The sequence below is a fragment of the Meleagris gallopavo genome, chromosome 17 (genome assembly GCF_000146605.3).
Source record: "Meleagris gallopavo isolate NT-WF06-2002-E0010 breed Aviagen turkey brand Nicholas breeding stock chromosome 17, Turkey_5.1, whole genome shotgun sequence".
NCBI lineage: Eukaryota > Metazoa > Chordata > Aves > Galliformes > Phasianidae > Meleagris > Meleagris gallopavo.
In genome coordinates, this window is record NC_015027.2 from 6,649,238 (window position 1) to 6,677,025 (window position 27,788).

General features: G+C 47.8%; 1 protein-coding gene across 3 annotated transcripts; it reads right to left on the bottom strand.

Annotated features, from left to right (window-relative positions):
* Nucleotides 1-806: 806 nt before the first annotated feature.
* On the bottom strand, nucleotides 807-27,788 carry SSH1 (slingshot protein phosphatase 1). Of its 3 annotated transcripts, XM_031555977.1 has the most exons (15): nucleotides 27,764-27,788; nucleotides 26,772-26,812; nucleotides 16,562-16,665; nucleotides 15,114-15,178; nucleotides 14,393-14,514; nucleotides 12,270-12,338; nucleotides 11,880-11,945; nucleotides 10,447-10,641; nucleotides 10,102-10,195; nucleotides 9,013-9,141; nucleotides 8,120-8,166; nucleotides 7,080-7,226; nucleotides 6,207-6,407; nucleotides 4,703-5,318; nucleotides 807-4,299 (listed from the first exon to the last, which is right to left on the bottom strand). In XM_031555977.1, the coding sequence occupies exons 3-15, from the start codon at nucleotides 16,644-16,646 to the stop codon at nucleotides 3,019-3,021; spliced, it is 3,117 nt and encodes a 1,038-aa protein (XP_031411837.1). In that variant the 5' UTR covers nucleotides 16,647-16,665; nucleotides 26,772-26,812; nucleotides 27,764-27,788; the 3' UTR covers nucleotides 807-3,018. The 3 variants fall into 3 exon arrangements, with proteins under 3 accessions (XP_031411837.1, XP_010718507.1, XP_010718508.1); XM_010720205.3 differs by lacking the exons at nucleotides 26,772-26,812; nucleotides 27,764-27,788 and adding an exon at nucleotides 19,099-19,210; XM_010720206.3 differs by lacking the exons at nucleotides 26,772-26,812; nucleotides 27,764-27,788 and adding an exon at nucleotides 18,094-18,195.

The following is a 27,788-nucleotide window of genomic DNA, read 5'->3' on the forward strand; positions in this document are numbered from 1 at the left end:
TAAGGATGTGTTGGGGCAGAACACACTGAGAAGTCTCAGCTCCGAGAGCCTCCGAGTCCTCACCTCATTGCAGATGTGGCTTTGCCATAGCAACGTCCCAACAGGATGCAGCACCGACCACGGCCAGCATGGCGCTGCCAAAAGTGACGCTCAATCAGAAGAGCAACAAACTCACCTCCACTCCCAGTGCCTCCCCAGTGCACAACTTTGTGCGTGCAAAGCACTGCCGTGGAGATGCCACAAGCCCAGGGCTTCCTTCCCCCCGGTGAGCTCTGCACGCACGTATCAGCACCTCGCCCAGCACGCAACTTCCAGCAAACGCGATGCAGAAAACCTCCCCAAAGCGCCCGTTTCTGGTGGGGGTTAAGGACTTATTGAGGCACTCAGCACAGTGCACCAAAGCCAGAGAGCATCTCCAGCCCTGCGCTTTGCTTCCCTGCCAAGGTAAACACTGACATGTTCCTCCTGATGCAGCTTCCAGAGCGAGAACAGCACCCGGCTCCTTGCAGGCGTGCGGCACTGCTCTCTGTTTGCCTTTAAAGGCAAAAACGCGGTGGGTGCTGGGGAAGGGCTGCTGGCGTGGAGCAGGGCAGGTTTTCCTCTTGGGGGGGACCCCAGGGCAGCTCCTTGCACCCTGCCCAGCAGCTCTGAAAAAAAGAAATTCCTACCTTTTTCCCTTTTTTTTCTCCTTAAAAACCCAGAGTTGTGCCTACGCCACGGCTCAGGTGTGCTGCTAACACTGCACCCTCGCAGCAGGGTGTACCCAGCCCATCCTTTCTCCACCTCCAAAAACGCCGCAAAGCTTATTTGTAAAAGGAAAAAAAAAGTTTATTTTTCTCACAAGAAGGACATACAATATACAGTACGTTTGTACAAACAAAAGTAAAAAAAAAAAGTGCATTATGCATCCCCTACCGTCAACGCACAGTACAAAAGATACAGCTGATTTAAATATAAAACCAGACTTCAGAAATACAATGGAATAAAAAGAACGTTGTTATGAGAGAGGACAGTGATGCACTGGACACAGCACAGCGCCCACCCCTCGCTCTCCTCCCACAGCTGCTGAGCCAACCCAATGGGGATCAGGTGGGAGCACAGGGCCCCATTTGGGGTCTTCCATTGGGATGGGGTTGGGTTGCGGCAGGAGTTTGCTGCGCGCCCCCTGGGCAGCAATGAAATGGGGAAGGGGTGAGCGGGGCTGGAGGGAGGAAGTGGCAGCAGTCTCACTGCCACCGGATACACCGAAAGCACCAAGAAATGAACAGCAAACAGCAGAGTTGAACAGCTCAGCGTAAATACACAGTATTTGTAAACTAGTCTTAAGGCACTCCATTGTAAAAGAACGATTACGATACGTGGGAAACAAAAGCAAACCATCTACCTTCTCATGCAACACATCCAAGCCTGTGAGCATCACGGATTTGGCTACAAACCCCCCCGGGATGGCACATCACACCTGTTCTGATGGCAGTGCCATTGGTGGCACCACCAAGCTCTTGATGATGGCAGTGGGCATCAGTATCTGCATAAGCCCCGTGTTCTCCCAAGCCCCAAAGGAGGCAGAGCCCCATGTGTCTCCTCCAGGGCCCCACGTGTAGGAGCTCTGCTTCAAATGATGGTTCGTGGGAGAAACAGGAAAAATGCCCTTAAAATGCGTGGGGAATTTAAGACCCTTTAAAGAGGGACGTTTATTTACTGATTCCCAGTCCCTCCAACTCCTCACACTGCTAGTATAAAAAAGTACAGTCTTGAAAAAAGGTAATTCTGGGCATGTAGGAAAGCAAAGCACACAGCTCCCTTTCTCAAGCCATTGAGGTTTTGATGAACACGGGCTGAGAATGACAGTTCACAGTCCTGCTTTTCCCTCACCTCAATGAGAGGAACGTTAAGAATGGCTTTGATAGGGCTCTACAGGGATTTTAGAGGTTTGGGGCTCATTCTCAGCCTGGGAGTTCCAAGAGCATCTGTTTGCCATCTCTGCCCTGTGAGCTCTGGTCTGACCCCAGCCTGCTCCACGCTGTGAAGGGAATGCAGGCAGCCAGGCGCCGCCCTTCCCCACCAGGTAGGGGATAACTTCATTGTCCTGTGTGCCACCAGCAGCCCAAAAAGGGTCCCCACGACACCAACACAGCATCACACATTGAGACTCACTACGGTGCACAGTCACTCACTGGTTGGTCATCATCACTGGGACATCACAAACCAAGACAACAGCAAAAAAACACCCAAAGGGCACAGCACCTCTCCACCTGAACACGATGAACCTTCCACAGCAACACAACCTGGATGCACTCCATCACCAACAGGAGACGACGACGATTCACGTGGTCATGCAGCAAAGGTCAACGCCAATGGATCACAGTCGGTACGAACACAGCTTCACACTCCTTCACTTGACGTTACAGCAAGAGCACACAGTACAGGACAGCCCAGCACTGCTCTTCCAGGAGATCACAGCTAACAGTAAGGGAACACCTTCAGATAACAGTCAGTATGGTGGGAAAAGCCTTTAAAAACCCAAACAAACCACAATTAAAAGTCGGCAGGAACAGAGGTAGCGTTCGTGTCACTGCTTTAAAGGTTTTCCCACAATTGCTTGTTTTAGGAGACATTTCAAGTAAAAAAAAAAAAAAAGTCACGACTAATTGTTTTGTTGAGACTCTCAATTCAGCATTTTATACAGATAGATAAATAGATGGAAGTATCTATCCATATACAAATGCATTATTATACTTGGCAAACATTATGAGAAACAGCATCCTGCAGGACAACAGGCGATTCACACACACGGTCCTCTTCTAAGTCATGCAAAACATTTTATTTTCCCTTGTGCCATCCATGACCCATTACTTTTCTTTTTTCTCCTCACTTAAGAGTACAAGGAGGGAAAGAAGAGGTGGCATCAGATGATGGTGCAAGTCAGATGATTGGTGCAATGAATAAATGCCTTAGAAAAATAAAAAAGAAAAAAACCAACAACAAATATCCAGCCCCCAACTCCCCCCACAGAAGGCATCAGCTTTTGCCAAGCCAAAGTGGAGTCTTCATGTTCCCAAGTGCCGGCTTGGCTGACATCTTGGAGCCAACATCTGCACCCCTTGGGGCAGAGGGCGGCTCACAGAGCCCGGAAGACTCGCTGGAAACGGCCTCCTTGGAGCCCGTGATGGTCGACACATCCATGTCGCTGGACAGGTCCTCGGAAGACAGGTTAAGACACCCCAGCTTGGCAAGAGAATTGGACCTCTTCAAAGGGGAAGAGACAGTCAAGCCGGCCAGCCGCAGCCGGGTCTCGATCTCCTGAGTCCGCTGCTTCACCAGGCCGGGCTTGCCACGCACACTGTGGATGCTGTCACTGCTGGAGCTGCGTGTCAGATTGGAGCTGCGGGACGATGAGGGGGTGTAGCAGATGGTCTTCAGGAAGTCCTTGGTGAAGCTGCTGGTGTGTTCCAGCCTGCACACCATGGGGGTGGAGGTTTTCTGAGAGGTCCCCCCCTCCAGCACGCGTTTGACCTCCAGCTTCTCCAGGTCGCTTTCAGCATCTCCGGGTACAGGTGGTGAAGGCCTCAGGAGGGGCACGAGGCCGGGATGTGGAACCAGCTCCTCACCTTCCTCCGCAATGCTGGGCTCTGCCCTGCCCAGGGCGCTCTCTCGGAGCAGCAGTGAGGTGTCTGAGGGCAGGCTTCTCAGCCTCTCCAGCTCTTTGGTGTGCTTCCTGACCAAGCCCGCCTTCTGCAACTGAATAAGGGACTCCTGATGCTGCATCAAGTAACTGTTAGCACTTGGTTTTTCCAAGTCTTTACTGAACAACAAGTACTTCAGGTCCTTGGTAGGTTTGCTATCTTTCCTGGTCAGAGACTCTTCTTTCACCACTTCTGTGCTAAGCAGGCTCTTGTCACAGTGTGAGTTTCTCCTGGGCTGCAGTGTTCTGACAGGGATTTCTGGTGCATCTTTTCCTTTCTCTGAAAAGCCACACTGATGAGCAACCATTGATTTGCAAGCACCAGCTTCCAAAGCACCGCCTCCTGCTGACAGAGGAAGCAGTGCCTCGGTATTTCTAGTCCCAATTCCCTCCTCCATGCGTGCCCTGCTGAGCAGGTGCTCCCCCAATGGGGGGAGGTGGGAGAGGAGGGCTGGCTGCGTACAGATGGTGGAGCTGCGGTGTGCAGAGCTGGAGTTCAGCTTCTCACACTGTTCCCCAAAGGAGTCTGGAGCCAGGCTGCCCGAGGAGTACATGCAGTCAGCACAGGACTGGTAGGAAGGCTTGACTTTACTGAGGATCCCAAACACAGCATCATGCTGCAAAGAAAGAAAACAAGGACAAATCAATGGGCACAGAACAGTGAGAGGCAAAGGTCATGAGATCTACGCAGCTTTGAAAGGCAGCCCACTGCCCTGTCTCTTCATGCCCTGCAGCAGGAACAATAACTCCCAGTGGAAGGACACCTACTGTCTCAAATGATGGTCATGCAAGCAAGCTGCCCAGAGCAGTTTATAGTGCACTCATGCGCGTGCTCTGTCTGGCATCTATATCCAAAGCTTGGGCAAGCAAAGCCATGTTCAGAAGCACTTTGAGAAGGAAGAAGCTCATCATGGAATGGAAGGCTTTATCCAAGTCAAATGAAACCGTGCTATGAAGATGAGCAGCTCCGCTTGCAGTAGTCAGCCATGCTAATCACCTACACATCAGATCCATACGCACCTCAAAATCCTCTGGGCAACTCCTTTTGCTGTTGTTGTTATTCAAGTTCTCCCTATTAAGCCTGCTCTCCTCCTTGTGCATGGACAACCGCCGCTTCCACTTCTCCACTGGGTTTTCCTCCCTGATGCCATCCTCCCCTGGTTCCACGGCGCCCAGCACCATCCTCGCCTTCCGAGGGCTGAAGTCTCGTTTCTTCTTCACCTCCTTGTCACAGAAGCTGCTCAGCTCTGCCAGTGGCTCTGCTGGCTCCAGGCCTTTGGCCATCTCCGGAGGCACAGTAGGAGGCTGCCTCGCCAGCGAGGCCGCACGCTCTGTGAGCGCATCCCGTTCCAGCTGCTCCACGTGGCAGAAGCTCCCCCTGTCCCCAGGCACCTTGTTCTCCAGCAGTGTGTCCGAGAGGCGGCGGAAGCAGTAATTGAAGCCAATGGGCAGCTCCGTGCCTGCTCGGTTGTCCAGGTATGCTGACTGTGATGGGGTGTCCAGGTCAGCCAGCCGGTTTTCAAGGTCGATGTCCAAGCTCTCAAGTAAGAAGTCTCCTGACCCTGCAGTGCCATCTGTGCTCTGGGGGAGGTTGCTCTCTGCCTGCTGCTTCCACAGCTTGTTGTGGCGTTGCTTGCTGGAGGAAGGACAGAGATACAAGTGAGCACAGCGGAGCAGCTGCTGATGGCTGCGGCACAAGCTGAAAGCACTCAGCTCCAGGAGTGTCCCTCCCTCTCTATGCACAGAGCAGATTCACAACTCAGAACAGACTGATTGGCAGGTCCAGCCTCACGCTCCACCTGGGCAAAGCCATCCTTAGCATTGAAGGAGTTTGCCTACTGCACCTCCTCCAGCATCTCTTTGGCCCAGCACTGCAAACGTGATGGGAACAGAGACTCCTGCCAGCATCAAATGCTCTGAACCAACATCTCTGCACGTTTCATGGCACGGCTTCTGCTGAACCAGAGTGGAAAATTTTCCTTCTCTACCTCAGCTAGAGCATAGGCCAAGTGGAGTGTGGAGCATGCAGAAACCCTTATTAGATATTACAGCCTTTGCAACGACAAAGCCTCCTGATTGGCATGGTCACCCAGAACGCCTCCAACACTGCCCAAGCTCAGTTCTGCCTCATAAAACAAGAACAATGTTTTGCTGAACAGTTTGGCTGCCGAGAAACACCGACACAAGCACAGAGAAACCCTCAATGAATTACTCCAGAGCTGAAGACAGCCAATTTCCATCCGGGGTGGACTGGCAGAGAAAAGGTTTAGAAAAGTGCAGTTAGCCCAGGCTCCTGCTTCTGCCCTTCCAAAGAGCCTCTCTGCACGGTGGTGTGGCCTTCAGACTGCAGCACCACACACGCTGTCACTGTCTTTGTCTTGCTTATTGGCAGAAGGGTTGATTGCCTGAACAGTAATCCCTGGAACTCAGTATTTTGTGATATACTGAAACTCTACAGGTGGTGCCTACAACGAGGTCCTTTGATTTCCTGCAGATCACCTTTCCGTTCATTCTGTCACCTTACCTTGCATCTAAAATGCCTTCGTACTCCAGAAGCTGTCTCATGAAGCCTGCATTTGGCCTTGCAATGCTGCGTTTCTGCTTCACGTAATTATAGGCCTTTTCCAGTGACCAGCCAAACTCTTTCATTGCATAAGCTATCACCGTGGACGCAGACCGGCTCACGCCCATTTTGCAGTGCACCAGGCACTTGGAGTGATTCTTCCTGCAGAAAGATCAAGAAAACACCTCTGTAATCTTTCTGTTATATACGTTGTTGACATTTTAAATGGTGGAGGGGTGGTACTTTGTCCTGCTAAGCACTCTAACACCACAGCTCTGTAGGTCATGAATGTTTTAGACTAAGATGCCCACAAGAAGAATTCTTCTCCAGAAAAGGCAGGAGGTGGGAAGGCCAGTCTCAGCCATGCTGTCACATCAGATGCCACCATGAAGCCTCCCACCCACTTGCCCAATGCTTTGGGCACAGGGATAAGCAGGAGCAGCCTGCATGTGACAGCAGCAGGGTGTGATGAGTTCTGTGACCATCCCTTGGGTCATTCAACAAGGACACAGGTTGGAATATTTCCAGAACATCTCAAGTAGAGGAAACGTTCTCGTTTCCTTTTAGAAGCAAAACAAAATAATTACTATTATTTAAAAAAACCCATGGGTTAGAAATGGGTTAAAACCAGCACAGGAAGACACAAAGTACACGGAAGCTCCAGGGACACAGAACTCCTGGCAGAAGATGTAACGCAAAGCCCAGCTGCCACCTCCAGCTGCAGAACTGGCTGGAGCACGTGGGGCAGTGTCACCTCCTCCAGACCTCAGGCAGCTTCTGCTGTGGCTTGGATTGGATGCACTCACATCAAGCCACATCCCCCAGCCCACTTACTTGGCCTTGTTTATGAAATGATATGCCTCGTTCCAGTGAGCCAGGAGGTCAGTCGTCTCCTCGTCATACACCCGGATATTGTGATAAGCAAACAAGCCAGGGAAAAAGTTATCTATTTCCCTGGTCACGTTCAAAATGTAGTCAATGCTGCGGAGAATGAAAAGAAAAATAGAGTTGAACCGCTACGGTCATGAAAAGGAAACTGATGCACATTGTGAATCTCCTGATTCCTGCCAAGCACTACAGCAGGGTTTACAGTGTACCTAGGGAGAATGAAGGCCCGTATCGATTTACTGCTTCATATCATTCAGATAAATCAAGGCTGCAGGATATTTGTTTCAGTTTGCCCAGCTTTGACTTCTAGGCACTGTATGTCAAGATGCCCTCATCGTAGATCAGAAGCATTGACATGCTGGTTGATCCACTTGCTCAAAGATGTTCAGACATCTGTTCCCAAGGATTCCAAATTAAACATTTTTAGTCATGCTGTTGAGCAATAATTTTCAGTTTCTCACATCAGAGGTGGTGCATGCCTTGGGAAAACAGCAAATATTATATGTAAAATTCTCACTCATCTAAGAAGCCTGAAAATAAATCAAGCCAAAAAGTGGTGTGGTGATGACAGTGTGGTGATAGACAGCCCTGCAGCTGCCTGTCTGGGCAAGTAAGGTGGGGATTGCTCATCCACAGGAAATTCTGCTCCGTTTAGAAGGATTTTTTCCTGAACACTGCACTGTAACATTTGCTTTTCTGCAGCCTGCAGGAATTTACACCTGACACAACAGCATATACGTCTGCTTCATACTTGGCTGCTACACATTGGGAGGCTGGTTAAGAGGTCCTGAAGTTTTGTTATTTCCACTTCGTACGTGAATATGTGATGGAAACAAGATAGGAAAGCTTTCCTGACCAAAGTCTTGATGATCAGTTACCCACATTGCTGGGAACTCTTCCCTACTGTCTACAAATGCCACATGGCATCTCAAGAGACCTCAGTATAAAAGTCAAATGACTCAGAGTGTGGAAGGTACAGTACTCACCCCGAGCCCTGCAGCTCCTCCAAGTTAGAGGCGTTCCACTCTGACCCCTGCAACAGTCACAAAGATAAAAACATCTTTCAAAGGAGCTTCCCCACTTCTAAGATTCTGAACTGCCCCAGTCTCAGCACTACTCTTCCGCTGCCAACTGAAACGGTGCTAATGGTTTCTAAAGGGCACAATTAGTACCACCAGCTTCAGACTGTTGTGAAGAACCACAGGATGCTGCCTGAATCATTCTCGCAGCCAGATCAGGCTCGTCCTAACAGCCTCAAATTCAGGCATAAGGAAGTTCACAGTTCCTTTGAAACCAGAAGAACTGTGGACAAAAAGTCATGAGGGCTGTACAGGAAGAAATCCTGTTAGATGCAATAGTCAGGGGTAAGTTTCAATCCCAAATCACTGTGCCCTGGCCATTCTGGATTTTTAACCACTGTAATCATAACTACATATATATGGGAAGTGTGAGGCAAATCCTGGAATTCTAGAGGTGGCTACACTGGATCTCACTATATCCACATAACAGAAAGCTAAATAGGGTTTAAAAAGCAGGTTTTGCCTTCAGACAACTTCCTCTGACTCTCTCCAGGAAAAAAAAAAACAAAACTAAAAGTGACCCCAGCATAACAGGCACTAATGTGCTCATCTCAAGCAAGTCTTTGTTCCAGATGGCAGCGTCTGGTTTTGCCTGGAGTTCCATCTAGTGGCAAAACATTACATAGAACACATATCTTTGCTTCTGCTTAATACTGAAAGGCACAGCACCTTCAGCCTTCCTCTTCATACAGCTTTGGCCATGCACTCAAAACTTGATACCAAATGCAGATCCCCACAGCCCATCAGGTCGCTCTCACTGAGCCTTCAGCTCTGCTAGAGCTCCTAACAGGGCAACTCACCAGATACAAGTGATCAAAAATCAGAGACGGTTTGTCCATCTGACCCAGGATAAGCAGCATTTCATTGTCTATGAATTCCTTGAATTCTTTCAAGTTGCAATTCATGTGTTTTTCCAGCTCATTCCGGATCTGCAGAGCAGAAAACAAAAGATGCCACCTAGAATCGTCTCTGTTCAATAGAAACATTTACTGGCACTCTTTCACAAAACACTTTTTATGTACTTCATTAAAGACAGCAGGAGGGATTCAGCCTTTTGGAGACAAAGAATCTCACTACGTGGCATCTTAGGCCCCCATATTTGAGATCTGTGAAGACTTCAGATAGCATCCAAGTAAAACACACATATATCACGCACCTCCTTCCAAAAAATAACTTGAGATGAACAAGACCCAGGAGAGCAACTAACAAACATGAAACTCAAAACCCAAACCTACACAGAATTATTACCATTTGCTCTGAGTACATCTGCACTGTGTCCCTGTGGGACAGATCCAAACTAGTTTTAGCCTTGACTTGTGACTCTTCAGCCATAGACGTACCAGCAAGGTCTCGCCAGTAAGCCTCTCTGACATTGTTCAGGAACAAAGAAAACAAAATCTTAAAGTGAAGCCAACAAGGAGAAAGGAAAACACTGCTTCTTAGCACACACTGTGTCCAAGAACAAGTGAAGATCAGCACGGTCCTCTAAAACAGCCATGTATGCTCACAGCTGGGAGGACACAAAGCCACTAACTGCAACTTTTGAGAGAGCTATCTTTGCCAATACAGCTATGAGGAGTAAGTGGCTCCAAATTCACTGCTTGGACATGCCCATAAGTGCTGTAAGTTTTAATGAAGTATCACCTCTGATGCCACTCTGGCTTGTTACTAAGATCTTGAAAAACGTGCTCTAATATTGGTATTACTCTGTTTTACAACTAGAGAAACAGAGGTGCAGCAAAGCCAAAGAGCAGAACCTTTGAGGATCAGTTGGCAATACACTCAGAAGTCAACAGCACCTCATCATACAATGTCTCTTTGTCACTATAACATTCTCTGGAAAAGGACTCTAGCAGGAAGAATAAAGGAGCAGAAGTTTTTCTATTTACCTCCTTCGAAGTCACATTTTCCAGGTCTTTGCTCATCATGATGCTCCGGAGCTTGGCTTTAATCAGGCGTTCTGTCCGTTCCCTTTCAGTTGGCCTGAAAAGGAAAAGGGAGAGGATGTCTCCAAACCAGCAGTAAACACTCCTGAGACAATGCAACTTGGACAGCACAGAGCACTGGTGGGAAGGACTTGCATTGAAAGCATCTTGACCAGGAAAATGGAAGAAAAACATTTGAAGGCATTTAAGTAGAGAAAGGAAATTAACTGCCAGAGGAACAAAAGAAACAAAAAAGGGGATTTCTCTTGTGAACCAAGTCAACTTTTCATAATAAAACCGAGAACTGACTTGTCAACAAACAGAGCTGGAGAGTCAGGGCGGGTGGACTCCAGGTCCTGCATGGCATTCCACTCATTGATGCAGCTCTGGTCAGAGCTGATGCAGCTTTCATAGTACGTGGCCCAGACCAAGGCCATCCCACCTGGGAAGTAGTTGTACCTTCTTGCAACCTCACAGGCTTTATGGAGGATTTGTAGAGCAGACCTGTAGGATTGGGAACAAAATTGTGCAGGCATAAGTACACATAAATCAGGATTAAGAGATTTTTATAGAAGACTTTTGGCACTGTGTTGCAGTCACTTTTTGAGAGCTGCAGCTTTATTGTATCAGAATTCAGAGGAGCATCTTGGAGGCTTTCTCAAGAGCCCATCTGAGATGGAGGCTCAGATCTTCTCCTCATCAACTGGCAAGCACAGCCTCTCCGGGACCTAATCATTAGCTAACTTGTAAAGCCAGACCAAAGAAAAACAAAGAACATGGACAATTTTCAAACCACCTTCAGCAAGGAGTCAAATACATATTTACAGCATTCTTGGCCCCGACATGCTCCAGGGACAGGACCCAGATTGGGTCATTTGTTTTTGTAAATTTTAGCATTACTTTTTCTTTCCTCCCTTCCCTCCTCTTTTTTTTTTTTAAGGCCCTACTCTGCTCTGAAGATGTCATTGTAGTGAACATATTAACCACATCTAAGGCTGCCAACAGGAGGGGCTGAGTTCAAAAAACTGACAGGACCAAGCTTTGTTTGTTTCTGTACCAACCCATCTCTAACACACCATTCTCTACACCTTTATCTTGTCCCTGGCCAGCTATCACAAGCACAGGAGTTTCCTGAGGCTCCACAAAGAACTCAACGAGAGGCATCTGCTCTGTTTGGGGCAGGATAAAGCCTCTGCAAGAAGGCATTTGCTGGCACAGCTGCTGCTGATTCAATCATCTCTGCTTCAGCATTTTGGAATCCCTGCACATGGGAGGGGTGACAGGAGCTGAAAGGTGAGCATGATTGCGGAGTGGCACAGAAAGTTTCCATGCAGAAGCAGCCCCAGCCTGGCCCCAGGAATGGGGCAGAGTTGGAAATGCCATCAGTCTGGCAATGGGTCTTAAGACTCCCTCATACTAGGGAGGTTATGCATGGAGAGAAAAGACCGGGTTGGCACCCTGAGGAATTCACGCTGGGCTTTCATGTCTATACATCTCATCAGTGCCATTTCCCATTGCCCTCATGTCACAGAGCACACAGCTTCAGCAGAAGATGCTGGTTTTGGATCAGTGCTCCCACAGTCCCTTTATAGCATTGCTATCAGCTGACACAGGGAAGTGGCATCTCTGCTGCAGCTTGCTAAATATCAGTTATGGAAAATGCTAAAATGCAGTTTGTTTGTTGTTAATTTATTTGCAGAAATTACAGCCTCTTTCTCAATAAAGCTAATTAGCACACATACCACATGGCTTGCACCGACACTGGCTTGAAGATGTGCATTCTCCCAGCAGTGCTCACACTGAAGCCACTAAGAGAGAGGAGGAAAAAAAAGAGTCACAAACTGCTCTTCTCTGCACCTCAGGCTGCTGCAAGGCAGCTCTAGGAGCACCCACAATCAAAAGGGATGAGAATTTCCATCACCAATTTTCCATTATCCTCCCAAGCAAAAGCTACAAGTGAACACCTGCCATACAGCACCAGGAATGGGAGCTCCACCCCTGGAGCTCCCTGAATTAAAGGACTGCAGCCATGAGTCTGAAACTGGGACTTAATTTGTATGGTGACAGTGTCTCTTCCACAACAGCCCCAGAAGGGAAGGCCATTCATCTACCCTTTCAATGGGGTTTCTTACCCATCGCCATCAAGGTGGATCTTAGTATCACTCCACAGACGAAGAACCATTCCTATAGTGCAGCTTTTACTGGAAGAGAAACGTTATGGATGTTAAATATAGGCCACAATGCAGTCATGCCAATATCCTCAATTATTAATAGTCTTTAATTTTTAAAATCCTCTAGCCTTGCTTTAGTAATTCCTCATATCATCTTCAGCTATTGAACATGTAGCACATAAGGAGATGGACAACTGAAGTGTAAAGGTCTTCTCTGATACTAACTGGAGAACCAACAGCACAGAATCAAGAGTCAGAACCACCACAGCTGCCAGAATGCACTGCAGTATTTGTCTCACCACCCCTCCTCCTCTCTCACCCTCATAAGCTCAGTGCAAGGAAGATCCCTAACAGGACAGAAGAGCAGGATATAGTCTCTGAAAACAGAGATTCAGCTTTCAGCAAGTGCTGGTAGGTCCTTTCTGCCCTTTGCAGAGAGGATCCTGGGAGCCTTTCAAAAGTTTGTGTGCTTGGTTCTCACTTCATCACTTTGGCTGACAGAAAAGAAAAAAAGCATTTTATGGGTGTACCTAACCTAGAAGAACACTTCTATTTCAAAGATGCAATTTGGCAAGAAAACTGTAGTATAACTGGGGGCCAGCAACTTTCAACCACTAAATAATTCAGTTGCTGAGATATTAAAGTTTTAAAGGAAATCAGAATGCATCCAACAACCAGCAGCAAAGAACTCAGAATTGTTTGGGTTTTTTTATTCTATTATTTTTAGAGCCTTCAGCCACTGCCTACAGTGAATCAAAGGCTCTTACAAAGGCCAGTTTGAACTCACACATAGACAACATACGCTCAGGAACTCTGTAAGAAAAAAGTTTCTTATTAAACATACATACAAGGAATAAAGCCCACAAAAGCCTGACCAGCCCAACTGTCAGCAGCCAGCACACTCACAGCTGAGAAGTGCCATTTCAGCCCCAACATGGAGCCTTGGAGTCCCTCAACGAGTCATTAATGCCAACAGACTTCTTTATCCATGACACTTTTCCTTAACTAACAAATCCCTCAGTTTTCAGAGGCAACGGAATGAACCAGCAGAACCTTGCAGTTAGGATGGATGTGCCATTAGTTTTCCATCTCTCCTCTTGTTTCACACCAATCACCTCCAGGAGGAAATCACTCTATGGTCACCTTGGATTCGGAGAGGACAAGGCCAATGCTCCCTGCTGCTGCAAATGTGCCAGGAGGGAATGTAACATTGGAATTTCCTCCCTAGCACCAATAGCAGTAATTAAGAGCAGACAAAGAAGCTGCACCAAAGCCAAGTCAGTAATCTCCTTAGGAAGGCAATGCTAGGAGTTCACCACCAGGACTCACAGCAGTGCAAAAGTTCTCCCTTCCCACTTCAATCCACAGAGGTTAAACCAGTCAAAAACACAAAGCCCCATTGGCCCTATCAGCTCAGCATGGCAGCATGCTCAATCTGCCAGGGAACAGGAACAAGTCTGGAAGTCTGCCTCCTAACTCTAGCCAAAGCAACCTCACCTCTTCCAGCCAAGAGCTGTTCCTGGTTTCCTCACCTATAACTGGAATTATGTGAGAAGGTCTGCAGCAATGTTTTATTTTCTTTTCAAAACATTCTGTGCTCTTATCAGTTAGACAAAAGGAACAGCTCATTACCAACACATCTGTTTGTTGGTTTTGGAGGTACTTTTGCACTATTGTTGTTGATGCTATTTGGCAACTTCTACCTGAAATAGCTCCATTGCATCATGCCACGAACAGACTTGAAGTCTGATGGAGCAAATAAGTTCCAGTTTAGGAAACATTTCCACAGAAGCATTTTGTTGTGAGTAGACAGCAAGCTACCACAAATGAGGTAGATACCACAGCCCTCCAGATGGATTACAAGCGAATGCTTTGCCCACAGCTGCATAGAGTGCCCAGAGATTCTAAGGAGACTGAAAGTTCTCCGGAACAAAAAGCGCTCTCACAACGGTCAGAAGAATTAACAACTATGTCTCTTCTTTTGCTAGAGTACATGAAAATTAACTGTTGGGAATAGTTGTTGACAAGCTTTCCAGAGAAGCCAGCCTGCCTGATTTCCAAGCCTGGCTTTGCCATAGACATACCTCTCCTTGCTGGAAAAATCCACACCCAGCAAAATATTCTCTTCCGTGTCCTGCCTCCCGTTGCTGTACACAACCACCATGTACCGGACTCTGTCTGTCCATACGCTTTCCAAACGGACAGCCTAGGAACAACAACAACAACAAAAGACATTAAGCTCTGCAAAACAGCTTTTGGATAATCTGTACTTTCATTGCTGACTAACATTTTACAGGTGTAATTGTGCCTCAAAGCTTTATTCAGCTGCAGGATGAAAGACACTGGGAGAGGTAGTCTCTCTTCCAAGCAAGGCCAGTTGCCAGTTTGACTTGGAATCAGGAGAGGATTAGAAATAAGAGCAGTCTAGATGACCTGTCCCACACTGCAGAAGCATTACCAAGTACAATCTGAAGGTTTCCTCTAAAGATGTTCAACTTGAAAGCAGGTAGAAGTACTGATTGAGCACTAAGCTGGAGAACCTCAGAGGGTTCTTCACACTGACAAGCCTTCACTGAAACATTCTATCTAGCCATTCTAGAGGGGGTAATTAACACAGACTCAACTCATAACCTGAATGTAAGGATCAGCTCCAAAGTTGCATACAGGGAAGCATGGTGGGGCTGGCAGCCAAGTGCAGCAGTCTGAAGCTAACCGTGGATTTGCCAACACTTTCTGTGACCCTGTGGAGATCTGGTTCAAATTCCTCTAACAGAAAGAAGAGCAGGAAAATGCACCTGTTCTTACCAGTTTGATTCTATCCTCACAGCGAAGGAGGTTGATCATCACTTGGAGGTGCTGGGGCAAATCACCTGCAGTGAGAGCAGAGAAAACATCAGAAAAGGTCATCTGAACATAAGCAGCTTCTGAGGAGGAAGGGCTGCAGGAGTGGCTCTGTTCAGGTGATGCATCCCGTCTGCACCAAATAAAGGTCAGCTCATGCAACTACTCCAAAGTGGTGGGTATATTTCTGCTCAGTGAAAGCGAGCAAAAGGAACAAAGAATCTACAAGAAAACAAACCAAGTTCACATCTAATAACTTGGTAACACACTCATAACTTTCCATAAAAGATAAAATTCCTTCCGTAGGATGTTTGCTGGGTATATGAAATTGCTGACAATTGAAGAAACCCAAAGCCACGCTTGGCATTCAAACAGCCTCTTTGTGCTTGGAGTGTTTACTAAGCAGCAGGCACACAGTACCACACTGTGCCTTTCCCACATGCTTCTGCACTCAAAATGCCCTGATGAGCTTAATTCTTCTTGCCCCTTAACCACTTATTACAAAACCATCAATGACATAAGGCATAAAAATACAGGATGAGTGGGATCCAACTTCCTTAAACCCCGTCGGCTTATCAGCCCTTACAGACATTCACCACACAACTCTCCTCCCACCATTTTGGAACACTGGAGCGTGCCTGGAGGAAGGACAAGCTGTTCTCAAACCATGAGAAATGCCTGCAGGCCAGATTTAGATCGGTTAACTGAAAAGGGGATTTCCTGAAACCAGAAAAGGGGGTGTAAGGAGATAAGAAAGGGGTGTTTGTCCAGAGGCTCAAATCCTACTGAAAGTGTACCTCACTTTTGAGAAGTAGCATTGAACAAAACCAGCAACAGGTGGTTTAAAAATAATAATAATAAAAAGAAAGATGCTGTCATATGAAGTCCCAAGCTTCAGACTGGGGGAGGCTGGGAGAGCACTCAGGAGAAATGTCCCTGACACACTGAATCAGGAGCTCAGTAACCACAGAAGGGGTGCTGGAGCCGTATGACTCAACCCATTGCATTTTCCTCCCCACAGGCCAAAGGAGAAGGCAAAGATCAAACTACTGAAGCAGAAACAAACGACATTTCTTCACTGCAGGCTGCAGAAAGTAGGGATACACATACAGCACAGACTCTGGCTTAGAGGGCTTTCCTGGCTACAGAATGCCACAACGTCTGCAGAGAATAAATTCCTGCTCCATATACACTTCCAAGAGGATGACAAAAGTTTAAACAAAGACAAGATCACCATACATTCCCATTCACGTCAAGTGGACTGAAAACCTGGTTTTCCCCAGCAGGTTGTACAAAACCCACTGTGACAGAGGAGCCAATCACCGCCACACCTGCTGTTGGGCTGTCAGTGTGGAGGAGAGGAGTGGGGAAGAAAGAGGGAATGGAGCATCAGGCCATGCTTTAATCCATACCTGCATGTTTGTGAGGATGCTGGAGACTTCGCTGGCCCTGGGAGCTGTTTCCTTGTTGCAAGAAGAGGGCTGCTCCTTTCACCATGAAAAAGCTCTCGCTTAGGCTGGAAAACAAAGGACACAGGAAGTCAGCTCAAAGGAAACAGCAGCAAAACGTGTGCTCCAGTCAGCGTGCCTGGGGAAGGAAGGACCTCTACTCATTAAAGCACAGCAGGATTTGCTACAAGAAGCTGCTCCCAAAGGTAGATTCTGCCACTTGCAAGGCATGGCTCCAGGATTATTCATGAAGAATGGTGTCATTTTCCACCAACATTTTATTGCTTGGCCATAGCAGGATATGCTTGCCTGAGCTGTCATGGACTGAAAATGACTTTATCACTTGATTATCAAATTCTGTAACTTAAAAACAGTAGCGGGTAAGAATTCCTACAGGCATAGACCTGTAAATAACTCCGGTTCATCCCTTGAGTCAATCAGTCCCTATTAATTTCAGTTCTTGAGATTTCTTTGGAATGCAGAAACAAGAACACAGAGCTATAAATCATAGATTTACAGGGCAGGGAGGGAAGGTGAAAAACCTGCACATCACAGCAGAATGAACTGAAACTTCAGGGCGAAAAGCAACAGGCACAGCAGCAAAGGCATTTCTCTGCTCTGCTGAGATACAACTGACCTGGGAAACAGTGCTGATAAGAAGGGAGGTCACAGCGTAAGAACACACAAAGCTGCATTCCCAGATCAAATGAAACATGGCTAACGAGAAAGCCAATCAAAACCAGCAGTTAGAGCAAGGAGCAGCACAAGCCTAATTACACAGTCCTGTAACACACTGCGAGCATTTCAGAAACAGACATGGACATAAGTGGGAAAGTTGGCGTTTCCCACAGGGCTGGAAATGAACATCTCCTAAGCTACGTTTTAGTTGCCACAGTAACTGCTTACCTTGCACTTCCTACCCCACTCCAAACATCAGGCAGGGAGCATCACAAGAGACATTCCTTGCTACAGAGCCCAACTTTCTGCCACCCCACACTTCCCAACACAGACAGCTGTTCATTACTGGCTGCTATCAACTAAATATAAAAGCTCCACTATGAGACTGTGCTCCACCAGAGTTACTTATGCTACAGAAAATGATCCCATAGGAGCTGCTCCTCCCAGTGCTCCTCTGTTCTGTGCTCTGTCTCTGAGGTCTTTGCCTCTGGCTAGCAGTGAGCACCAGCAGTGTGATAAAGAGCCATCAATTCAAGCCTTCCCAGCTCCTGCTCCAAGTCAGGTCTTCCCTCCCCCGAGGACAGAGCCAAGGTTTGCAGTTAGCTGCCTGAATTTACAGCTTTCTTCAAGGCACAGAACTCCCAGAAAAGCTGGATTGGGTTTGAATTTGAGACTTCAGTCCCCCTAAAAAGCAACCTAAAATCATAGCACAAGCTTCAGGCTCCCTCAGCCCTATCTCAGACCAACAAGCTGTCAGCAGGACAGTTGCACTGCGATGAGAACAAAGCTTTCCCCATTTCTGCTCCCACAGCACTCACCCCTGGCTCACCGGGAGCTCTCAGCGATGGCCCCGCAGCCCTCACCACCAGCACCCACCAACAGCAAGAATCCCTGCAGGCAGCCACTTGGTCCATCCCATAAGCAAGCAGGAAGAGCCCTGTTTCCTTCTTACTCCAGATCTAACAGGAAAGCATTAAATTAAAAAAAAAAAGGACAGAAGTGACATCAAAGCTGTGACGCCAACACAATGTATAGGATGTTCAGTAGATTGCAGCCTCGTGCATACCCAGCTGGTTTATCAGCAAGAGGAAAGGAATGGTTAGATAAAACGCAGCTCCTAACGCTCTCGTTCACTGCAGGCAGGAAACCTTCACAATAAGGCAGAATGTTCCCAGTCAGAGAGCTGTGCTGGGGGAGCAGAAGTGCCCGCAGGCAGAGGCTGACCCGCACAGTACACTTTTTGCCACTGGGTATTTATCTGCATGGCAATGAATTGAAAAGCTGAAGAAGCGATTGAGAGCAAGATTTCTCTTCTAGCTTAAAGTGTTCTAGGTTAAATGCTTGCGCCTCCATCTGCACAAAGCTCAGCGCTGAGTAAGTCAGCTCGTGTTCCCCAGCACTGCGATTTCCCCCCCAGCTGCTGTTGGATGCACTGACTCAGTGCTGCACAACAGCCACTGAGTTCTCCTGGAACGCTGCACCAAAACGGTGAGGTTACCCAATGCTGACCCTTAACTCTGCTCCAGGAACACTTCGCCCTCAGCCACTCCACGCGAATCCTCTAATAGCTGACAAAATAAAAGTGAGAAAAAGGCATGACGCGATATCCCATGATATCCCAACCCAGCGTTCCAGCGCTCTGAAATCCTGCAATCCCAGTCAACATCCAAATTCCAGTTTTTTTCTTTTTTAAAATCTTCCAAAGAACCAAAAAAAAAGTCCCATCGTTACAGAGCCCCCCCAGCTCCCTCCCCAGCAGCAGTGCTAAATGCCTTAGCAAGCAGCGTTTGTTAGCGACATAAATACAAGTGGTTTATACATACTAATTTGGACTGGTTTTCTTTGAACAGCAGAAGCATTGTGCTGGCCCAAGAGTCAGGCAGAAGTCAGTAAATTCAAAAAGATTCATAACTAGCTGTAAAACTCACATCCTTTTGCTTCTAAACCCATAGAAAAAGAAAAAGAAGGAAAAGAAAAGGTCGGTCGTATATTCTGTGCAGAGCAATCGCATCTGTTGATGCTACCCAGGAACTGGATGACTTCTACAGAACACTGTGTCTTCCACTGATATCCTGGCTTGAAAAAGCACTTGTCCTAACATATCCTGATGAAAGAAGGCCTTTCAGGAGGGGAAAAAAACAGCTGAAGCTCGTCTAATCACTTCCCTCCTACAGACTGGTGCGAGCTGTTTGTTTCCTCCCCATGCTCACAGAGCAATGCAGGGCAGGACGAGGTGAAAAGCATTGCACTGATGCTTACTTTCCATATTGCCCAGTCCTTACTGATTTTTACAATTAAATCCCTGTAATAGAACGTCTGTGTGGCAAAGGCATCGCAGTCAGATCAGGATACTTCCTCGCTTACGGTGCGGCCATGTGCTGGTGTGCTGCTGAACAAGAACCTCTTTCAGGTGGTTTGCAATTCCTCTGTCAGGAACTGCCTATAACCAAATTCAGTGAAGCCTGATTTCTTACCAATCCCTGATTAATTCCTTCACCACAGTAGCAGCAGTCCCCCCAGAGGAAGAAGCAGCTTTCTGTTCCTTTTTTGCCCAGCCCCATTGGCACACACAGCACAACCCACCGATTTGCTGGATGCCCTCCCAGAAATCCCAACCACCAACACTGCTTTCCAGCAGCCCCTTTTGGCTCTCAAAGAAACACTGAGCCCAGGGGTTTTGCTGTGGCATGGGATCTGGGTGCTCCAGGTCTGCAGATCATCATCCCCTTATCAAATGATCTCAGTGGGAGCACATCAGCCCCTAAAGAGGGGTAAAACCTACACTTACAGGCACCTGGGAGCATAGATGTCAGCAGGAGGGAGCTGACAGAACAGCCGCATTTCTTTGCAGAGCTCCAGGCACAGCAGGGCCTCTGCTTTATGGCCAGCAAGGAGAGGATGGTTCTTGACTACGGCACCTCTTTGCTTTGTCTGCTGGCTCCACGCTGCTCAGCTTTAAAAGGAAATATTTCTTCCCCTTTGGGAAAGCTCCAGAAGAACATGGCTGTAACACACATCAATTACATTTCAAGTTGCTTTAGAACACAATAGGCAGTGGCTCATAATCATTTCAAAACACCGTTCCCTGAGTCTGCAAAGGCAAACAAGCAGTCTGCAGTCATCCTCCATCCTCAGCAATGCCCATAGTGTGTGCCCTGCAGGGTGCTGTGCTCCAGCAAAGCTCTGCAATGGAGCCTTGCTAGGCACAGGGCCATGCCATGCTCTCCTGTCACTAGATGTTTGTCAAATTAAGTCTCTTAATTTCTCCCTTGTTAACAGAATGACACACACAAATGGCATGAGGGCAGAGGAAGGCATCAGTCCATTGGGGCTGAGCTGGAGCTCTCTGGGGACAAGGGCTGCTTCCAAGCTTCAGCAGCCACACCGAAATAACACCAGCTACACCGCAAAGGAGCACATCAAACAGAAAGGAAATTTTGGGAGGAGAAGGAGCAGGAAAAACCCCAACCCCAACACAGCAAAGGTTGTGCTACAACAAAGTAGAGCTCTGTGACACATTGATGAACTGATCTGAGATGGGAACTGCAGGCATCTAACCACCTCCTGACATTGCACTGCTTGGGATCGCAGTGCTCTGCCAAAATCCCTCCGGTGCACCTTGAGCTGAGGCAGCTGCCTATAGGGTAACTAAGGAAAATGTTTGCCTTCTCAAATAGTATTTTATTACCAAAAAATGCGAGGCAGGAAGGTTCTTTCCATATTTGTGGCTACGTTAGGGTGTGGCTCTGATGGGTTATAAGAAGTCACCACTCTCAGCTGAAAACATGGAGCTGATCAAATAACAGACAACGTGCTCCAAGATGAAACCCAAAACATCAGAATAAAAAACATCAGCTGCGAATCATAGCACAGTCCAGAGCTCACCCCCATCATCCTCACAGAGCCAGGGTATCCTGCATCCATCCCATCCAAGGAATGGTAAGGAGGGCAGAAGACTCAGCAGGGCTCGTGTTTTTAGGGCTGTGGAGACACGAGGAGTCTGAGCAGGCATTGTTTGGCTGAAGGCGTGGGCCACATTCACAGCACAAGAATGCTGAGAAGGGCTGGAGACACTGCAGGCCATTCACAGCACCAGATATTAACTCTCCTCCGGCACAAAGAGGAAAAAGAAAAATGAAATCAATCACGGAGCCCACGAAAGCTGATTTCCTAAGATAACTAGATTGCTTCCAGCCACTCCTGCTCACTCCACACCGCCTTCAGCCCCGCTCTGTGCAGACAGTGGGGACAGGAGGGGACATGGCAGCTCCGTCCCCATTCCATGGCTTTGTGCAACTCCTGCCCAGCTCCATCCCAGCACCATACTGGCACGGAGCAAGACCCAGATAACAGCTGGAGCCCTGCCTGAGAGAGGTGCAGGAAGAGGGAAGTGAACACAACTCCCCATTTCAGCAGAGACTTGCGCAAAATAAGTTAGCAGAACAGCTCCCAGTGGCCTGGGGAGAGAAAATTCTAGGAATCCCTGGTACGTGATGGTGAAAGGCCAAATAAAACAGAGATTGTTTCACAAGGAAAAAAAAAAATTAAAAAAATGAAATCCTTTTTGCACATCCCATTAATTGCAGAGTTCGGAAAGGCACGGGGCTGAGTGCAGCATCCCCAGCTACGCAACACCTCAGAGCTAACACTTCGAATGGCAGCGGGCGTTTCTGAGATTCCCACTGGAAAATGAGGTCACTGCTGTAACAGCCATAGGGCCAAACCCCCCCCAGACCTCAACCCATCCAGCAGCTGCTTATTCCCCAAATGCTGGCTCCCTTCCCTTCCAATGACAAGTCCCAAAGCCCTGTGTTGTCCTACCCATTCCTTTCTGTTCTTTTTCCTTACAGTTCTGTTCTTCCTTCCATGCTAAAGCTATAGCTCTTCCAACCTAAGCCACTCTACGATATGATTCTATGAGGGCAGCGAGGCCTTCTTCCAACCCAAACCACTCTATGATATGGTACGAGCCCTCCAGGAGCAGCTCTTGCCCTATTCCCCATCCCATTCCCCAGATGAGCTGGTGGAAATGGCCCCATCCTCCTACATATCTCCCCGTCACTTAAGGGATGAAAACGACGAGCTGTGTCATTAAGTCACCCCAGTTCACCCACTGGCAGCGTTTCCCAGAGACAAGGAACAAGCAGGAACTCTCCAGCCACACTGACGGAAAAGAAAAGGAAGGTGCAGAAATGGTTCCATGGCTGGAGAACGCAGACCCCAAGCAAAGGTCAGCCAGGACAAGCCGGCAGCATGGGAAGCAGCGGTGGCACAGCAACTCAAAACAGCTCCGCTGCTGCATTTCAGAATGACTCCAAAAAAGGCAGCGGAGACCAGGGAGCACTTGACACATTGGTAACGCGTCAAAAGAAAATAAAATAAATCTTGATGGATCACGCGGGGTAAAAGAAGGGCAGGAAAAGTTCTAACCCTACACAGGCACCCCCTCTAGCGTTTGCTGCAGGCTGCCTTACCGACCAAAGCCCAGGGACTTGGGCAGTGGCTTTGGCAGGGAAAGATGAGTGCACAGAGGCTGAGTGGAGCCCTCGTGCTTTCCATCTGCCCTCTTCATGGGGCAGAGAGGGAAAGCAAGCTCTGCAGAGGGGTCCTTCTGATCCCACTGACAAGCACACGACGTGCTTTGCACTGTGAACCATTCGTTTGAGGCTGCACTTATGCCTGCCTTACTTTGCTTTTCAGCGTGCCATTAGAGAGCTTCCACATCACAGATCTGAGCACCTGGTGAATACTGATGAAATAAAAACCTTTGTGCTTTTCACTGAAAGTGAAACCATGCCTCTAAAGGTGTTCTGTCCATTTCACATCCTCCATAACCTCCCAAGGGCATTTGTCAGGCTGGCCACAGCCCCATTTGTATGAGAAATCCCTGACTTGCAGATCTTGGCAGCTGATTATCAAAGATTAAGGTATTTAAAAAAAAAATCAGGAGGCATTTGGAACCAAAATATTTTTCTGACCCGGCTCTTTGTGCCTAAACAAACAGTAACCACATTGACCTTTACAGGAAAAAAAAAGCATTCAGCACGCAATCGGTTCCTTTGATAACAGGGCCAGAGGGTTTTTGCCAAACTGCTGAGGTTTTGGGGAGGAGGAAAAATAAAAAGAAAAAAAGGGAAAAGATTTATATATAATTCCTAAATGGTCTGATCACTGCATCTCCAAACCAGCAGCCTCCTGCTGTCCAAGCAAACTCATCCTGCTGCTCAGCATCAAGCCTGCAGCAGTTTCCTGGAAAGGCCAAATCCCAAAGAAGTGGGAGAGAAGTGCAAGCTTCCCCAGCTCGTCCACATATCCTCCCAAACCACCGCAGCCTGGCGAGGCCCAATGATATCCCCACGGGCTCACATGGCCGCACCTCAAGCCAGAAGCACCAGCAGGTCACCAGCTTGTCACTTTGCTGCTCCATTGTACAGAACACGCCAGGGCAGGATGCTGCAGCCCAGCCAGGATGTGATTCAGCGTCCTGTTTTGAACAGTGCACAAAGTCAGCAGCTTCTGCCTCAAGACCTCCCCTCAAACAACTGTCACACAGCTGCTCCAGCCCCACGTACCCCCAGCACCAAAGCACGGCTGCTCAGAGCCATCCACGCCGTGCTGCCACCAGCTGAGCACGCACAGAAATCCCTGCAGAAGTTAAAGGTTAAAGCATTAACAAAAAATTGTTGTGCATTAAAATCCAAGATACAACAAAGCACAGTAAGATCCTCCCAGTGCAGCACGTGGCTCAGTTTCCCTAACCAAAGCAGCCACAGCATCAGGCAGAAACCTGCTTCATTACAATGAATTTAACCTAACGAGCTCCTCCTAACGAGGCTGTCGGTGGATGCTCTGCAAGGAGCCTGCCTGTGGTGAATCTCCTCTTGCTGGGCTGCAGAGGCTTGGGGTTAGGGCTCAAAAACCTGTAGGCTCCACCTAATTCCCCACTGAAACTGAGCTAATGCACACTCCTGTGTGCTTGATGTAACCTCGCCTTGGTTGAGATTTCTCAAGATCATGTGGGTGCTCTGCAGGAGAAAAAAGAATCAAGGCACAGCATCCCATGGCTGGGCAGCATTTGGGAAGGAAGATTGCAGCAGATGATGCAAAGAAAGAGAGGAGGCTGCTGGAATGCCTTTGGGAGGATTCCTAAGCACAGTAATGTCTCTAAAAATGCAGATAGTGAAATATTTGAACGAAAAGCTGAACATATTCCTTCTCTCTGTTTTAGGGTAAAAGTTTTTTCAGGAAGAAAACAGAAAGAAAGACATTTTGGAATGACACAAACCATACAGGAACTCAGAGCAAAGAGAAGTAAAACACACAGTCAGTTCTAAATCTGGGACACAGACCATTTCCTCCAAGAGTCAGAGAAAAAAGTCTGATAGCTCACATCACCAGATCCAACTGCACAGCCTAGAATGAAAATCCTCAAGTTTTTTGGACAGAATGAAAATTTTCTGTTCGTGTGGATGAAAAAGCTATGTCATAACTGAGTAAGAGCACATTCATTCTGTATCCATGAAATCCAGCCTCAGCTGGCAGCAGGTTGGGCTCTTGTTTCCAACAACTCTTCCTTCTACCTATCAGGGCCTCTGAGGTCTGCAAAGCTGTGTGCTGGAATGCTGACCCCTGCGCTCAGGGCAGATGTGACAAAGCACAGCTGACACCCAAGACTCCAGCAAGGCTGCTCCAGGATTTAAAATCCACTAAAACCAATCCCAGCCCACTCCTAGGCATGTTTCAGAGGACTTGTTCTCCCTGTTGTTGCAGAAGCAGCATGATGAAGTTGAGCAATTCTGCCACCCCATGGGCACCGGGTAAAGTCTCAGGGAAGTGATCCAGAGCAGCTCTAGCAGGAGGGGGTGGGATTCATCCAACCCCTGCACAGAGGAGTGTCACCTACCACCAAAGCTGTGTCTGCATCAGTGCCACAGATTTTCCACATGTCCTCAGTGCCGTTCCCCTGAGCACAGCAAAGGCTCAGCACAAGAGACGTCCCATTCTCCAGGTCTGTTTCACAACCTGGTTATCAGATTCTTACCCTGAAAACTGCATAGGAAAGAGTAGCCCCGAGAGGCTGAAGGAAAGGGGAAGCTGTTGGGATCTCAGTTTAACATCACTTTTCAATGGCGTGCAGAAAAGCATTTGGATTTTAAGCTCAGCCCCGTGCTGCCCATTCCCACAGGATCACTCTGGTCAAAGATGGATGCACACTTGTGGCTTGCAAAGTGGTCAGTCAGTCAAAGGTGGTCCTCAAACTCGGTCACTTCCCAGCCATCCCTCTGTGCTTTGCCATCAAGCTGATTTGTAACGTGAAGGAATAAATGGTACTAATATCATTCACACAAACAAAATATCAGCCTGCTGTTGGTAGCCTGTTACTATTCAATACCACACAGAAGAAAGCACAAGGAGCACAAGGATGTGTTGCTGCTCATGCTGTCAGTGGGTTCCTGCTTAAGCTCTTCTTTGTGTAATGAGCCCATAATCAAGCTGGAAACAAAATGAGGAATCCTGAATTTTGCTTTAACATCAGTTGCACCTATGTCACATCACCTCCTACCTTCCTCTCTGATTTCCCTTGCTGGATAATCACATTTGTGCTCTAACATCCACACACTGCACAACCCTGCTGGGTATCACAGGATCCAACCCCAGCCAGCTCTGTCCTCGCTGCAGCCAATTCACCAGGCTGCACTAGAAAGCTGCCACCAGAGTCCAGGTTTTACATCACTGCTGCAATACATCTCAAACCACACAATGGAAAGGAAAGAACAAGAACAGACTCAAAGCAGCAGCATTTGTGGCTTTGCTTTTCTCTCAAGTAGAAAGTCATAACGAGAAGCATAGGCACTGTTGTGTTTTTACATTTTGTCTCTCAGATTGTGGTTTACAGGTTAGAGGGTTATCTACAGCAGCTGATTTTAGAGTGAGCAACCCACATCATTACTCAGAGCCCCATTAGGTTGATGTACCACCAAACTACCTGTGTCATTACTGCTCTCGTGTCTGCACAGTGTCACCAAGGGAAGCCTTGTCCTTTTCCAGCAGGGCATCTCAGCCTTCCCCTCCTCCTTCTGTGAGCAAAATCAGTACAAGCCCCAGAACCCAGGAAGCAAAATTCCCTTATGGGATGGCTCTACATCCAGGAAAGCTCAGAGCTCTGCTCCCTTTCCTTCTCTACTCAGAGCCCCAGAGCAGCAGCAAAGAGAACTGCTGAGATAACAGCTAAGTGTTGTGAACAGAATTGATGAGCAATTTTCCAGTTTCTTCCCATCAAGAACAAAACAAACTTCCTTTTATGCTTTCAGTTCATTAAGCCCTTGTCTCAAACCCAAGCTGATAAGGTGAAGGCCGTCACCAATGTAGAGCTCCCACAGGGCGGCCATGAAAGAGGAGCAAGAAGCCAGAACTTTGGGTGGGACTGGGACTCCAATGCATGGCACACAATTAATAGCAGCAAAAACAATGCTTACAGCCAAACAGCTCTGCTTACCTGACATTTAATTTGCGCTCCTCATCACTGCCAGCCTCCAGCTGAAGGGAGAAAAGGAGACAGAGAAAGTTACAAGCTGGTTGTTTCCATAGGACTAAAAGAATACATTCTTTAAAACCATCCTAACAACAGTGGGTGGTTGCACCCCATGTTTTTGCAGCGCTGGGGATAAAGGAGACGCCCTGGCAATATATGCCTGCTGACAAAGGGGCTCATGGGGGCTTTAAGGCTATTAGGCCCTAATCCTGCAAGCTGGTCCTGCAGCGTGCACCACTCTGAAGCACATCAACCTGTCTTGTGCACACAGGAGGGCTGCTGCTGTCCATGAGTGAGTGCTGGGAAGGGCTGGGCCTGCTTCCACCTCCCCACCAGCTCACAGACCAAATTCCACATTAAAGGAAAACAGAGTTTTGGTTAATTGCATCCAGAGCTGACTGGAAGAAAAACAACTCAAAGATCACTCCTTTCCTTTGCTTCTGCATGACCAGAATGAGGGCCAGCAGCATCCCTCTGAAGGGCTGGCTGTGCTGGGGATCCAGGACCTTGTGGATTGTGTTACAACAGGGAAACTTCATCTCAGACCTGCAGCACGTGGGACACCACAGCCTGGATAACTCAGAGCATGCTCTCCTGAAGGTCTGTGTTTCCCCATTAGCACCAGCAACATTTTCTTATTTACTAACATTGCTTAAAACCCACATCAAACAGGGTCCTGGGAAGGGTTAGTTCTTTTCAGGTGGTTTCTCACGACTCAAAAACAAGCAAGTAGTTTCACATCACACAATTTAAGCTTAAAATTTTGAGAGTGTGCACAAGGGACCAGGTTGTTCTGCATCCTCCTCCTATTATGACTCAGGGGTCAGAGCCTGCAACCTGCAGGAACCACACAACCACTCAGTCTGGGCATTGAAGCACAGCCACGGGGAGGGAGAAAGAGGCACAGATCCCATCTCAAACAACCACAATGGACGACAATCTGGAGGAAAGCATACCAGCTCTATTTTTAGTTTGTTTACA

Coding starts and splice junctions, on each gene's coding strand:
- SSH1 (XM_010720205.3), bottom strand. CDS start 19,184: ATGAATCTTTTTGAATTTACTGACTTCTGCCTGACTCTTGGGCCAGCA. Junction 11,946..12,269: donor ATCCACCTTGATGGCGATGG/GTAAGAAACCCC, acceptor CCTCTCTCTTAG/TGGCTTCAGTGTGAGCACTG. Junction 7,227..8,119: donor GAGGAGCTGCAGGGCTCGGG/GTGAGTACTGTA, acceptor CATTCTCCGCAG/CATTGACTACATTTTGAACG.